The 16,058-nt window shown below is 47.7% G+C and overlaps 1 protein-coding gene across 4 annotated transcripts in view; it reads right to left on the reverse strand.

The window, feature by feature from the left end:
- Positions 1-16,058, reverse strand: part of BACH2 (BTB domain and CNC homolog 2) — a 309,960-nt gene that overhangs the window by 13,334 nt on the left and 280,568 nt on the right. For all 4 annotated transcript variants that reach the window (XM_036896821.2, XM_057489419.1, XM_036896828.2 and 1 more), the window contains one exon: positions 7,087-8,679. In XM_036896821.2, coding sequence (XP_036752716.2) covers positions 7,087-8,679 — 1,593 coding nt within the window. The remainder of the gene's footprint in view (positions 1-7,086; positions 8,680-16,058) is intronic.

Below are 16,058 nucleotides of genomic sequence, written 5' to 3' on the forward strand. Positions count from 1 at the left end.
TAAAACACTAGGAAGACAGGAAAGAGAGAAAATCAACAGTACTGGTTTCAAAGTCCTTGAAGCAAAAGACCCCATAAAATTTCAGCAGAGCTGTTGCAACTCCAGCTGCTTTTTAAAGAGGTCAAAGCAAAAGCAGCGTCAGCTGTAAGCTTTCTTCCATGTGATAAAGGCCCAAACCCCAGCACTCTTGTTTCTTTTTAAAAGGCTCCGTTACCCCTCCAGCAAGGGAGAACTTAAACAGACTAACCCAGAAGCGTCCTCGGAAAGGCACAGTGGGAACCTGCCCCTGCCATTTGTTAGTTTCCGAGCAGTAAGTTCGAGGCTGGTGGGCACATTCCCTGGACACGGAGGAGCCACAGACGCCGTTAGGAGCCGGGAGGAGACTCCATCTCAGGCCTTTCGGCCCCTCAGCACTGCCCAAAGGGGGCTCAAAAGTCTGCTAATGTGACTTGGCCCTGGAAAGCTGGAGCACACGGAGAAGGCTGAGGCCCTTCTCCCCGTCCTCTAGCGATTTCTTACAACCCCAATGGGCCCAACGGGGCTGGATATCTTGTTTATTGACCCCTCTCCACATACTTCCAGGAGCTTCTTTCTCAGCCCGGGTGTGGTTTCATCCTCATAAACAGTGCGAAACACCCAACCTGACCGGATGAAAAGTCCTGCCAATTACCCCTCCACCTGTCTGAACGGCCAGCCTGCAGCTACCTTCAGATGCCCACACGCATACGAGGCCAGGCATGAAGTCTAAGCAGCAGGCTGTGCAGAAGGGGACTGGCTCATGGGATCCAGGGTGCTGACCTCCCTTTAGGCACAGGGCAGCGCATAGGTGCTGCCCCCACTTTGCATCTCCGTGGAGAGTCCCAGGGCCAGGGGCCATCACTGAGTTAGCAAGCTGAGCCCAACAGGGCGCCAGAGGCGGTGCCCCTGGACAGTCTGCTACTGTTGATGTACCCCGTTCCAGTAGCGTGCTCCCTTTCTCTTCCCTCAGAAGCACAACAGGAAGAACAGAGGACGTTTTAGCCCAGTCCCTCCACTGGCCTGCCAAGCAGTGACCAGAGGAGGATGAGACCTTCTGGGGCCCCAGTGAAATGAGTGATCCCTGCGGTGGTCCCAGAGGCTGGCAAAGGAGGGAGAAGGCTCTGACATTCAGAACATGACAATGAAACCTAAATATTCCTCCTCCAGGGCCCACCCGGGGATGCCACCGCTGGACCCCGGGGTGCCAGCACTTCCTTCTCAGCAAGCAGAAACCCACTTCATTCCCTTGTCACCAACCACCCTGGTTCTGTGGCCCAAACCACCGTCTCTTTTCTCTCAGGTCTACAAAAAAGCTGTATGAGAAACATAATTTCTTACAGAAAACTCAAATATGAGACAAAGGCGGGTGGAGGGGGAATTCCCACCCGCAAATTTACCAGAAGAAAACAAAACCACTATTTTGAAAAGACATAGGCACCCCTATGTTTATCGCAGCCCTATTTACAATAGCCAAGATATGGAAGCAACCAGAGTATCCATCAGTAGATAAATGGATAAACGAGATGTGGTACATACACAGAACAGAATATTACTTGGCCATGAAAAAGGGTGAAATCTTGCCATCTGTGGGAACACAGATGGACCTAGAGGGTATTGTGCTCAGTGAAATAAATCAGACGGTGAAGGACAAACACTGTATGATTTCACTTACATGTTGGATCTAAAAAACAAACGAACAAACAAAAAAACAGAAGTAGACTCATAAACACAGAGAACGGACTCATGGTTGCCATCCAGGAGAGGGGTGGAGGGATGGGTGAGATGGGTAAAGGCAGTACAGAGGCACAAAATTCTAATTATAAAATAAATTAGCCACTGGGATGAAAGGACAGCATAGGGAATATAGTCAATAATACTGTATCTTTGTATGTTGACAGACAGTAACTACATTTATTGTGGTAAGCATTTAATGTATATAATTGTCGAATTACTATGTTGTACACCTAAAATCACATAATATATGTCAGCTATATTTCAGTAAGAAAGACTTCAGAGTGAAAAGAAAATCCCAGCCCCCAAACGACTCTCTTGCTCCAGTGGATGTTCCTATGGCCTGTGGTTTCTCTGCATATTTTTTACAGGGTTGTTATCAGATGTTCTAAGCTCCCTCATCTCTTCACGCCTCTGAACACATATGGCACTGGCCTGGTGGTGCTGGTTTGCTGGACGGGGGCTTTGCAAGAAGCAGGACAGAGATGTAAATGTTGGAGAAAAAGCCAAACACAAACATCTATTTACTCTAAAATCCCAACAGAAGCTGGCTGGTCAATCTTCTGTCCTCTCTCTTCTCTTAGTTTCACTACTAGATGTTGACTAGAAGCCGTAGGAGTTGGAGCAGCTATGAGTACCAAGGCTCTGATGCACAGTCAACCCTCTGAAGCCTGTGATGCTCTTACAAGACCCTCAGATCTCCAAGCAGGGTCAGAGAAGGAAGCAAATGCCCGTCGGGCTGGTGACTCCGGTGCTGCTGGCATGGCGACAGTCAGCTCAGGGTTATGCAGACGCTGACAGCAAACGCTCCTCGTCCAGGTGAAGAATGTTCCCTGCACAACTGTCCTACCCTCTGTCCTCGTGGTCCTGCTTAGGAAACAAACGCAGGACACCTTGGATTTAATTATGGTACCGCGATGAACTATGGGTGATCTCAGGCAAGTCTTTCATTCTCTATCCTGAAGTTCTTTGAGGATCTGAGAGTCAGAGGGAGATCCTACCTGCCCTGCTTAGCTTCCAGAATTGCTATGGAGAATAAAATTGGATAATAAGCTGGAGAAAGTGCTTTGAAAAGTTTGAACTGCCTTATAGATATAGATATGAAGTATTATTATTATTATTATTATTTATTAGCCCTATCTTTACTTGTCACATGGTTTCTCCTTCCAGACATACAGCATACTTTGGAATTCCAGAAGCTAAGAATGTCTTTTTAGACAACATGGAAACATTGTTTTAATTAGAGATAAGGCTGACTTCCATGCTGCAAAGGAAGGTTTTCTTTTTATTAAGCAGACCAATCACAGACATTTTATAAAGATGTCTGATTCAATGAACCACAAAAATGACTGTAAACATTTTACATACAACATATGTCTGGAAGTTGGCATTTGGGTGGAAGTGTTAGAGTCAGATGTGGTTCTTCTGTTCTATTACGTTTCAGTGTTTGATCTGGACCGATTATTTCTTCCAACTCTCCCCGTGCCTTTCCCCCAAACACACACACACTCTCTCTCTCTCTCTCTCACACGCTTCTATCCCTCTTGATAGGAAACATGTCAATGAGGCAAGTCCAACTAAACAATACTTCTGTTTGTGCCAATACGCTGTCTGTCTTTCTAGTGCTTCTTTACTAAACCTACAATTAATTAAAAATGCTTGTGATACAAAAATCATCTCACTACTTGGAAAATGCTATGACTTTTCTGTAATTTTCAAATTTAGAAATGAGCTTGCATACCAAAATAGGATACCATTTCACATCCACTAGAATGGCTATAATAAAAAAAGATGGGCAGTAACAAGTGTTGGTGAGGATGCAGAGAGAACTGGATCTCACACTGCTGGTGGGAATGTAAAAGGGTGTAGGTACCTTGGGAAATAGTCTGGTAGTTCCTTAAAAGGGTAAACACACAGTTATCACATGATTCAGCAATTCTACTCCTACGTAAGAGACTTGAAAACATATGTCTACAAAAAACCTGTACACAAATGCTTACAGCAGCATTATTGACAACAGTCAAAAAGGGGAAACAACCCTAGTGTCCCTTAACTATGAATGTGTCAGTGTAGTGTGGTGCATTCCTGCAGAGGAATACTGCTTATCAATAAAAAAGAATGGAGCACTGATACATGATGAGCTTGGCAAAATTTAAGAGGACTGATAACAACTAGTACTGGTAAGAATGAGGGAAACGGACACTCACAAACTGCTGAAGAAGGCTGAATTGCTACGACCTTTTGGGAAAGTAGTTAGGTGGTGTTTAATAAATGAGCATATAGCCTTTCACCTAATTAAGGCAGTCTAACCCACAAAAAATAGAAAAAGCATTCCTACTAAATATGTTCACAAAAATGTTTATTGCAGCAATGTCTGTAAGAGTGGAAAAAAGCTGGAAACAACAGGAAGCTCTGTGTGATGGAGGATACCTGAATAAACTACGCTGAAGGATATTAAGGAAGTACGCATTAGCCCTGTGTGGCTCACCTAGAGGCATGTACGCAGTGGAAAAACCAAGTGGCTGAATAACAATACACTAAATGCTATTAAAATAAAACCCAGCCCCTAGAAATGAGAATATGTGTGTGTATATTGTTGCTGGCACAGAGAAAGCCTGTTAAGTTTGGGTGAATAAGCTGTGCTTGATCATTTAAAAAAAGAAAGTAATTTTAAAAAGCTGATTGTTGATAAAGGACAATATTGTGCTCATTTCAGCTTTCTTCAAACCTAGGGAATAGTTAAAAAGAATGAGAGAAGTTAATGTTGACGAGCTGGGCGAGCTAACGGTGTAATTAGAACGTCTCACAGAGTATCAGGTATTGAAGCTAACACGTTGCTTCTGATCTACCATTCTGGCTCCTTAGAGGGGTGGGGGGGCTGTCCGTCTGAGTTCTCAGACAGGTGTCCTCTGGACGTTACACAAGAGCAGATCAGGGCAGCAGCAGCCAAACAGATGTTGGCTTCTTCTGGATCCGCCCAGGAACACAGGTTAGGATTCATGTTACAAAGGATTTGGCTTCAATATTATTACTGGGGACCACACTCCCACTGAAGTCACAGTAACTCCTAAAAGCAAGTTATTAACTCAACAAGGAGCAGTCGTGCTGAATCACTGAGACGCTTGTTGGAAAACCTAACCTCCTCTCCTCACGGAAAATGAGAATGTCAAATTGGGAAAACCTTAGCTTTACTATGACAATCCAGTCCAAAATGTACTGCCAGGAGGGGCTGAATGTGATTCCTGAAATGGTGGCGCTTTGGTACATGTCTCTTCTGTCACTGTTTAGAAAGGCCAAGAATGGGTTTTTAAAAAAAAAAAAAAAAACTAAAAATATTTTTTGAAGCAGTGGTATCGAGCGAGACTGACTAGTCCTGTTCACGACTCTTTTATAGGTGGAACGAGTCCTCATTTTAACTGATTCACTTAGAACTGAAAAGTGCTCAGGTAGACAAGTAGTATGGCCCAGACCTGGGGAAAACACATGTGCTCTTGCTGGTGCCATTCAGTTCTAAGAAGTGACTTTATGCTCTTTTGGGATATGAGAGACAAAAGGAGATTTCTCTGAAACGACCAGTTCCTTGAACATATGCAAATGTCCTGAGAACACAATCCCTTTAGCTTGCTGGTGGGGCTCCTCCTAAGGGAGAGACAGAAACAAAGACGTGGGGGCACTTGTCCTTTTCTAGCAACACCAGTTCCTGGCAAGGTAAGTCATTACGCTGGTGATCTGGACCCAGGGATTAGGCATCTGCACCAGGGAGGCTCATGAGTAATTTCAGGGTAAAAAAGAAAACCTCACAAAAGTTGTGAACCGAGAGAAAGACTGAGTGAGGACAAAGCACACCCTTTCTGTTTTTGACAAAACCCCCACCATCTCAGGGCAGGGACACAGTTGTGACTCTGACGTGGGGCCCTGGGCACAAACCTCCCCCCTAAACCTGAGGGGATATGGTATATTCGAACAGGAATAGTTCTCATAATGATTTCCTTCAGCTAAATGAAATTCTTTGCGTTTGTCTGTGTCTTTCTGCACTTCTGCCAGGCAGTAACAGAATAGCAGGGGCCAGGCTAGACAGAATGAGAAAGTGACCACAGGGCATTTCTGCAGCTGGCACAGGGAGCTTTGGGATCTATTTTCAAAATATGCCTGAACTAAAACCTCGTGTGCTTGTTGCCAATCTTGCAGAGGCTGAATAAATCACACGTGCCTCTGAGCAGCCACCTCACACCGTGTGGCATTTCTGCTGTCTGGTTGGGTTAACGTCCCTGCTTTATGTGGGCTAATATCCAGGGAGCACAGACATGTACTGAGGGCTCGGGCCTAATGAGGGCCATGCTTCATTTCCTCCTGTGTTCCTCAGATGAGCAGCTCTGGGGAGGGACTTCTCACTGCGCCTGCTCTGCCCCGCTCCAGAGGCAGGTCTGAAACACTGGTGGCGATGTCAGGCTGGCGCCCTGTCAATCAGTGAGACAGTGCCCTATCATGACGCAAACTCCTTCATACCTTTCCAGAAGCCACTCATGCTCTGGGGAGGGGGACCGCATGGGGCATCTCTACTTCTCTCTCCTTAGCCACGTGAGTCTTGCTCATGAAGTGGCCGGTGTTGCCCCTCTTCCGTCTCCCAGCACTGGTGAAGACATGCGTGGGGCCTTAGGGAATTTTCATCTATGAAGCAAAGTGCTTTCTGAGCGAACAGAAACCGCTACTCGACCCCAACACTCCTCAAAATGACTTCTCACCATGTGTGGGGTGCTTGGGAAATGATAATTATACAGTCACAGGTGACTGACTAGGGTGTTTCTGCAGTGACTCTGGGACCAGGACAAACAGCTCTCCGTCACCTGCTCTGCAATGGGCAAGGGGTGGTCCCAGGGTCTCTTGCTGACAAGGAAAACTGACTGGGTGCTGGGAGAGTACCTGGGCAGAGGGGGTCTACCCAGTGTCAATGAATCGATTTTGGAGGGGGTTCTGTGTTTACCATCACACTGAAGGGGTGGGGAGCAGGCAGACGGAGGAGGAAGAGACAGGGAGCATGAGGGCGTGGGCTGGAAGGATGCTCTCTGGCATTCAATTTACTTTTCTCACTAAGCTGCTTGCCTCTGCTCGCTGAGTACTGAGCTCTAGATCAAATTTAAAGTGACTTCTAGCACAGAAGTGGTTAATTTGGAACCACCTTGAAGCATCCTGCCTCTGTGAGTGGAGGAGGCAGTCCCTTCACTGTAACCTGTAGTCCTGGCAAGTAAGAGCGCTCTGGGAGCAGTGGAGGGGCAGGGAGAGGCCGGATAAGGGACTGAGGGGATGGGGAGCATGCTTGAATTTAGGCGGGTTCCCTACCTCCTGGCCCCTGTCCTGCACAGGACACGACTCACTGTCTGCTTCCGAGAACGACCCGGATTCGTCACTGGAGTTGGTTCCGTAAGACTGCTCACATTTAATCTGGGGCCGCACTGGGTTGTACATCCCGTCTCCCATCAGGCCTGCCTCCTGATGATCTGTGGCAAGGAATCTGGCTCCCTGGGAGCAGGGTGAGGAGGAGAACTCACAGAGCGGGAGGCTGCAGGGTGAGCCCCCGCTCCCGTCCTCGGCGTAGGAATAGGAGGAGCACGAGCTCGACGTCCTGGTCCTGGTCTCCAACGGGGGCGAGCGAGGGCAGACTTTGATGGGCACCGGGCAGCTTGTGTTGGGCCGCATCCTTCCTGGCAAGTGGTCCGCCGTCAGCCCACCGTGGGGGTAGGCCTGTGAGCTGGGGAGGGACTGGCCAGCCCCCACCCACAGACCCTTTGGCACCGGCTCAGAGAGGTCTTTGTCCAAACTGCTTACCCCAGAATACGGGTGCACCGAAGTGCTCGCTTGGTCACAAGCGCTGGAGGAGAAGATCACGCTTCTCCGGTCCAACTCTCCTTCCTGTTTACAGAGAGTCTCCAACCCAGGCCCCTTGAGGGGGGACCCCATTGGGAAGCTGGCCGCATCCTTCTGGCCCATGTGGGGCTGTCCATAATGCCCCGTGAAAGGGGCGTAGTCAGTTTTAAGGTCACCCTGAGTGATCCCCTTGTCGAAAGGGCACGCTGAACTCCTGGCAAAGTGCTGCTGAGATGTGCTGGGCAGGCCAGACAACTCCACACTTTTTGTTATGCTGAACAGAGACCTTAAACAGGAGGGAGAGGCCACGCTCTGGGACCGCTCCAGGCAGGCGGCCCCGGCAGGCGGCGCGGGGCCAGGGCCGGGGCTGGGCTGCTTCCCGTCGGTTTCCAGGTCCCCAGCTCGGTCCCTGCTGTCTGGCTCGTCCCCGGACAGGCAGAGTGTGATGCTCTCTGCCTCGTTCTCTTCACTGGGAGGCTCACTTTTAATCTGCCCCATGGCAAGCCCTGGCTTGAGACTGTGGCCAGAGTTTTCTTCACCGAACGTGCTTGCAAAACCTGAGGTACTGTGTGACGATGCATTATAGACATTCTTGGTACATGCAAGCTGGTATTTCTTGTATCTGGGGTACTGTGTTAACGCGTCCTTTTCGGAGCTCTCCTTGGCGTCCGTCGGCCCATCGGACTCAGGCAGCAAGACTTCTTCCTTCTCTGCGACTGGGATGGCGGTGGCCTCAAAGCTGATGGGATCTGGCAGCATCTGGTCCCTGGGGCAAGCCACCTTGGCCGGCTCTGAGTCCATGGTCTCCTCCCCCCCTCCCTCCTCCTCCCCCGCGGAGTCCTCACGGTCCTCGTGGGGGCGCTGGCACGCCGCGTCCTTCCGGCACACGAACAGGCCATCCTCGCTGTTCAGGAGCTGGGTCTGCAGGAAGCTGAAGCAGGAGTCCTCCAGGTTGTGCATGCGCAGGAACTCGGCACAGCGGATGACCTCGCGGATGTTTTCTCTGCTGAGTAACAGCTTGGCGGTGTAGGCAAACTGTAACAGCGGCCCAAAGCCCCTGGCCGTGACCTGCAAGACAAACAGGGCAATTGTCCACGTTACCGTCAGCACCGCTATTGTCCCGAATCCCTCAGCTGAAGCAAAATAACCCGACAGGGGCTAATGTCCCAGAATACAGCCTGCAAAGGAGCAGTTAATTTGGCTCCCAACCATGTGTGCCTGTCTCGTGCATGCACTGCTCTACTTCTCCCCCTGGCACACACAACTGAAGATCACCGGGGTCAAGTGGCTAAACAAGACGACAACGGGTTCAGTGTTTACACTAATGAAATATCCTGGCAAAAATGCACGCTAACAATGGGAAGCCTATTAATTTCCCTCCCAGTCAGTCCTGTTGAGAGCCCTTCTACAAAAGGAGCGCTGGGATGCTTCTTGCAGCAATCTCGAGCCAAAGAAAAGCATTCTCGTTTTCTTGTCAACTGCAAACCTGGCAATATGGCCCCGTTAAAAAAAACTTGCAAGTCCATAGGATTTCAAAAATAGTATTTTTCTCACTCACAAAGTTAAAAAGAGACATGTAAAGCGACCCCCATCTTCCTCATTCGTCATGGTTTCTGGATAGGGCTGTTCAGTCATCATGTCATACCCCACCTTATGATGAAACCAGAGATGATGAAAATCCAAAGCCCTGTTCTCAACAAGAAATTAACTCGTGGTGCATAAAGAATGGGTGTTACAGAGCTAAACAAACTGGCTGTCATTTAGAAGAACTGATGCTGCTGAGTGGCAATGGATGTGGCTACTCCTTCCCTAATTATAAGCAGCAGCTTTGCCACGCAGCTGTCTTCTCTCCTGGTAAATCTTCAGGGGCTAAGCCTACTGTCATGTGCTGCTCATCCATTACATTTTATGCAGATTGAAAGTGTGCTATTTATGGCAGCTTGTGCGTACACAAGCACACACGGAATGACTTAGACAATCAGAAGTCTGTTGCCTAAGGCCAGTTGTTTTTTCACATGGAAGGGCATTTAACTTTCCTGGTGTTCAGGGCAGGCTTCCTTACCCTAAATGCAAAACCCTGTGTCATCTCCATTTTCCCAAACAGGGCTGACCCCATAGAAAGGGGAGGCTAGTCTATGAATCATGTGTAGAAATCAAATGAAAACAACAGTTACGGTGTTCTTGTTGGAAGCTCTAGTAGCAGTGATTTAAAAATATCTGGTAGAGGAGTAAGTCCAGAGCAAGATGAACCGGCAAGCTTTGTAGCTGACTTCCCCACACATTAAATTCACCACAGCACACAGAGCCAAAACTCTTGTGAGGACTTAAATCTGTTGTTCAAAATTCAACGCGGACATCAGCTCCACTGGGAGACGTCTCTAAACCTCTCAGAGAGGAAGAATGCCACCGTCCCCTCAGCCCGCACAGAGTGAGGACACGTCCTGGATTCTCCAGGGCACCACTGATTTTATGCTGTTGCATTCTTTCCAGGAAGGGAAACTTCATAGATTCCTGAGTGGGATTTTAATCACAATTATTTTTGAAAGTACTTAAAAAAAAATTCCGAATAAAAAATTCTGTTAGATAAGGAGTCCAAACGTACTTAGTAAAAACAAACAACAAAAACTATGGCTACTAGACCAGCATTACAGTTCTACAAGGGCAATCTTATTATCCATAACTGGGTCTGATTCTACTGTAAGATTGTTTCATTTCTCCTTGTAACTCTGCACCTAACTACAGTGTCTAACGTGGTAAACACCTGACAGAAGCCTGTATATTACTGAATATGTTTTAAGTCTTACTGTGCCCCTAACATACAACAATAGTGTGCGGAAGGTGACCACACAGTCTGGTGAGTGTCGTCTCCAGTGACTTTAGGAGCAAAGCATTGTGTAAACCAACAAACCCAACCGATCAACCAATCAGAGGGAGGCAAGCACCCTCGTTTGTCCTGCCCCTTAGTACTGTATTGAAAAGGAGTTCATTTGACCTACACTTTTGTGCCCTATTAAGCTGACATGGTAAGAGATTCAGCCAGTGTAAGGCAAGGAAGCACATACTTATAAGTAACTAAAGAAGGGGATGAGAATGTCACCTAACCTATTTCTTCCCTGTAACATGGCTCCACCACAAAGACAGAAATGGCAGAACCAGGCAGAGCTGAGCCCTCCATAAGGAAGCATCTTCCGCTGTGCTCCTCGGCAATATGCCAGTTGCTGAGTGGGTAATACACATCTCAAGTTTTGGCAGACGTGCTTTCTCTACGGGAAATGGGGGAAACTCATGTCAGTGTTATTTATATTTTTTATACAGTCCTTCTCATGCTCTTATCCTTATAGTCATTTTTTTATTTTGATGCTGCTATTCTCAGTAAGCTCCACCACTGTCCCCCTCTATGACTGTTTTTAAAGAAACCAGGAACACCCATGGGTATCATTAGATCAGCCCTGGTCATATCACTTGCCACATAGCGGCAAATTGCTGGAGAAAGTTTGTCCACTCAGAGACGAGCTGATGCTGAAATGCATGGGCAAGACTGAGGCTGCCAATGAGCAGTCTACACCCCAGATCATGTCACTGAACCTTTTCGGCTTGAGAGGCATAATGAGCTTGAAATGATCATCACGTGGTCATAAAAGAGTCACGAATAAAGAACAGGGTTGTAAACTGTCATTCAAGCCCACGGTCAGGGGAATGGTGTTCTCACCATGAAATTTCAAGTCCATAACTAGCTTCTCCCTCACATGAGTTTAAATCCTGCTTTGTCATTTTCGATTCTGCTAAATTTCGCTCATTCTCTGTGGGGTCTAGTGAGTTAGTTCCCATTCACCGAGCACTTCCTAGAGCCCAGCACTATGCCGGCTGGCTTTTACAATGCCCTGCAAAGCAGGCATGATTGCCTCTGTTTTGTAGACAAGGAAGCTGAGAAGCAGGGAGGTGAAGGAATTCATCTGAGAACACAGAGCTGGGAGTCTGACCCAGTGCTGGAAGGAATGGAGAAGTAAAAGACTCAGCCCTGTGCTTAAGAAACCTACAAGCTACAAAGAGTTAATTATTAATAACAGTGTGAAGTTAGTATCTCTAAGTCAACTATGGGCGGGCTTTCACAAGATGACATGATAAGCTGTCACCTGAGAAATCCCAGGGGGGTCAGGAGAGGAGAGGAGGTGACTGCTGAGGTCTGTGGGGATCTCTCCAGCACTCGTGAGCAGGCACCGGGAGTGCAGGGAATCCCCCGACTGTGTCTGCTCTGGGTCAAGGGTTGTTTGGATCCAGTGGGTACCTTCTGAACTGCCACAGGGTCCCTTCCAGGCACCCATCTACAGTCCACCTAAGGCGGGTTTTAACAGCTCCAAATAAAACAGAAAGCAAGTGCCCATCTCACATGCGGGCAGAGGCTTTTTAAATCTTGGTTTGGCCTCCATGTGGAGTAGCTGGCACTGTCTCCCCTCATTTAAATTTACCCATTGCACTCAGAAAGCAAATATCCAGGTACCAATGTGAAACTGTACATGTATGAAACTGTGGTGACCACAAGTCTGCATTGTTACTTACTTTCTGTTTTTAACAAGTAAGGCTTTGATAATGGGAAAAAATAAGGGGGTGGGAAGCAGAGCATCACACACAAAACTAATGACCTATAAAAGTGTTACTTAAAAAAGTAATGATCATGAAGTTAAACTGGAATGAAGCAACCAGAAGTAGCAAACGAGCTCCATTTCACTGATGTTCCTGGAGCTGTGTTCCACTGTCCTAAGGGAAGCAGGCACATCTTGGCAGAAATCCACTGGTCAGGAATGGCCTAAAGGAATGATAAACCCATGCAAAATACGGTATTAGGGGCATCTGGGATAACAGTCTTGCATTTTGAATGAAATACTTTGGTTGGACTGTTTTGGAGAGTGTTTTTTCATCACACTTAAATATATAACTGCCTGATCTCATATTGTTCAATACCTACTGGGTTTCAGCTGAGACTGGATCACACCCTGGGGGCAGAATGGAGCGTGCCACATAGGACCACGGCCTGGGAGAGGTCAGGAAGTGGTAACCCCTTGCCCTATGGTTGCTCTTCAGGAGGTGGCGACCTCATCCAGCAGGTGACACACACGGGCAGGTGGCACTGACCTTTGGGTTTCAGGCCCGACTGCTGAACTTGCGTCCGACAGTGCGCGTCCGCATGCGGATAATGCTTTAGAAATCTGACCCACTGAAACTATGACCCTTGACCCTTTGCTCTCTTGGGTTCTGATGTATCATCTCTGCACTGCTGCTGACAGGAAGATGAAATGATGAGAACTCAGCGGGCAGAGGGCACGTTTGGGGGTTGCTGCTGAGCTGGGGCGCCTGCTGTCTCAGGAGGAGCCCAGTTGGCGGCGGCACCGAGGTGGTGAGAGGACGCTTCTTGATGGTTTCATTGCTCTTGATTATTACATGGGTCAGGCAGCTGGGGATCAGGTGACTACTGAAAATAGGGTTTGGAAATTTTTAGGAGATTTGAACATGCTCTCCTGAAGCCACATGATTCAGGTCTCCTCAGCTGGTCCTGGCAGATGACACACAGCTGTGGCGTTGAGCCCACACGCAGAAGGCGGATGGGACAAACTGGGAGATGTGGTAACTGCTCCCTTGGAGCGGGGTGGCAGGCTTCCCAAAGTCCCTTGACTACAGCCTTACAAAACACGGGATCCTTTGCCTTCAGCAGCACCGTGCGCCCTTCCCGATGAAGCTGGTTCTTACACACTGCAGGAGCTGGGAAGATGATGATAACAAAGCTAGGCTGCTGGGCTTTTTAAAGCACTGAGGCCACTGGCCATCCCTCTGGGTTGTCAAATAACGATAACAGCGCAGGTGACAACTCACAACTCTTCCCTTCTGCCCCCACGCTGCACTGCACCCCATTCTGGAGCATGACGACTTATCGAGCTATGAAGCAGCACTTCTGACCTTAATTTTCTATAATGAATATCCATATTATCACACTTTTCTCCCCAAAGCAGCATGCTGTAAAGTGTACAACATTCAGGATGTATTTGGTAAATTATTTAACTTCACTACCTCAACAAAACTTCCGGTCATTTTGGTATTAATTTTAATTGAAGGTAGAGCCAGGGAAACCAATCTCGTTTCCATTCCTAAAGTAACACAGCAAAACTAAATCAACATTGAAGCTGATTTACACGTACAAGCATGTAATTTCACATGGTGGGATTTTTCTTTTTTTTTTTTTTTTTTTGCTAATGAAAATCACTATCTGTGCTAGTGAATGTGCTGGAAGTTAAGTATCTTTTCTCTCTTATGCAGGCTTGAATTTGGGTCCGCAGCCACAACACAGAGTCCCTTTCCTACTTGTAAATCTGCCCCTGAGATTCTCTGATCATTTAATCACTGACTAGTTTCCATGTACTCATTCATTCATTCATTCACCAAGCATGTGCTGGGTCCTCCCTACCCACCGTGTGCGATCTGAGGGACCCAGCTTTCTTGGACTCAAGTCTCGGCTCTGCTAGGCACCAGCTCGCTAACTTGGGCAGCTTACTTAACCTTTCTTTGCTTCACTTTCTCCAAATATAAGTCAGGGATGCCAACAGTGCCTGCCTTTGGAACAGGGTCTGGCACTGAGTAACAACTATTATTACTGCTATTATTACCAAAAATGAGTAATTTATGGTCTCCTTCTCCAAGGAGCTGAGCGGGTGACCAGGGAGACAGATGCAGACAAACATCTACAATGAACTGAAGTGTGTGATAAGTCCTTGCAGGGTGAGAAGGACCTAGGGGGGGTGGGCAGTAACCGCTCAGGGCATCAGGATAAGCCTTCCGAGGGGAGGTGACCTTTGCCCGAGCGTTGAAGGCTGAGCTGAAGTTCACTTGGGTAAGTCAGAGAAGGGCATGGCTCGCTCACTCCCTCACCTCCTTCAGGTTCTATCCCAAGCGCCTCCTCAGTGAGGCCCTTTCCTGGCTCTCTACTCACAGCCGTCCTCCTTCCCAGCTCCAGGACTGACTACACGACTTCCAGGAGCCAGTGAAAAGTGAAAATTTTGGGCCTCTTGTTCAGAGATTAAGAATTCCAAGACGACAGCAGAACGTTAAGCCAAGTCTCTCTCTCTCCCTCTCTCTCTCTCACACACACACACACTATCCCCTGCAGCTGAAGTGGGCTCCCTGATTTCAGTGGGCGTGGTGGCATCCCAGGGCAGTGCAACTCCGTTTGAGCTGGGGTCGCTACTGGATCAGCTGTGACGGGCAGGTTCACGGGCATCCTGAACAGAAACGTGATCAGTCCACGAAGGTACTCCTTGATTGGTTAAAAAGAAGAAAATCAGGTAGGTTCAGTAAACAAAGAACCTGACTTGAGTCCTCATAATTGAAAGTCGTGATCTCAGACTCATGGGAGTTCACAGGCTTAAATTCTCTGAAATTAATTCCTCGGGAACTCTAGAAGACAGATTCTACAAGAACCCACATTTTTGCTATCATCTCTTCTATCACAAGAGTTTGCTGAAATATTCACCATATAGTTTTTCCTAGATCACCAACTAAGTACAAACTTAGTAAAAAAATTAAAAAACGTATTAAAAAATGAATATTAAGAAATCGTTCAGCTCAGAACCGAATCTCTCTGCCCACCCCCTCAACTATCTCTATGTATTAAAGTGGCATTACTTTAACACAAGCAAGAAAATCTAACTAATTCTGAGCAACTACCAATGATGACTTCTATCATGTAATTTAATTTTAGTCTCACATTTTAACTCACGTGCTGCTTATTTCCTATTGTCTTGACCTCATGCCCTCTCTTACAGTACACAGTCCTCTGTAATGCTAGGGCTGGGGGTATATAAACTGGTCCCAGGCTCCTCTGCCGGTTGCTGGCTGGTTTAGTTTTGGATTCTGCCAGTAGGGGGCCCTGGTGGGAGACCAGAAGGTGGGAAGAAAGCAGAGGCGGTGGTTCCTTCTGTTCCCTGTTCTCTGCTTTCCTTCCCTGGTGGTGGGTTCTGGAAGAGGCTGCATCCCCCATTCCCTGCTAGAGTGTCAGGAAGGGGCCATCTCCTGAGGCGCCAGCCCCTTCCGCCTCCCTGCACACAGGTCCCTTTAGGCCCTCCAGCCCGAGGAGTGGTAGCTGCTTCCTGCAGTCATTCACCACTGGGTTAATTCTCCTTCCCCTTTTTCTGTTCTTCCAGGTTTCCAACACCTGTGTAACCAATCTCCTGTTTTATATCCCCTCTGTTTGAAACACCTGTCATGGTTTCTGTTTCCCTGACTCAATCCTCATCCATTTTACAGACCAGGAAGCCAAAAAAGGTGAAGCCCAGAAAGTCCAGAAAGGTGAAGGGATTTCCCCAAAGGCACACAGCTGGTCAGCCAGGGCCTAACTCAAGTCTTCTGACTGTGGAGTTAAACTCCCATGTGCCTTTCCTGTCTGTCACTGTCTCTCCTGAACT

The sequence above is a fragment of the Manis pentadactyla genome, chromosome 12 (genome assembly GCF_030020395.1).
Source record: "Manis pentadactyla isolate mManPen7 chromosome 12, mManPen7.hap1, whole genome shotgun sequence".
In the NCBI taxonomy this organism is placed as follows: Eukaryota; Metazoa; Chordata; class Mammalia; order Pholidota; family Manidae; genus Manis; species Manis pentadactyla.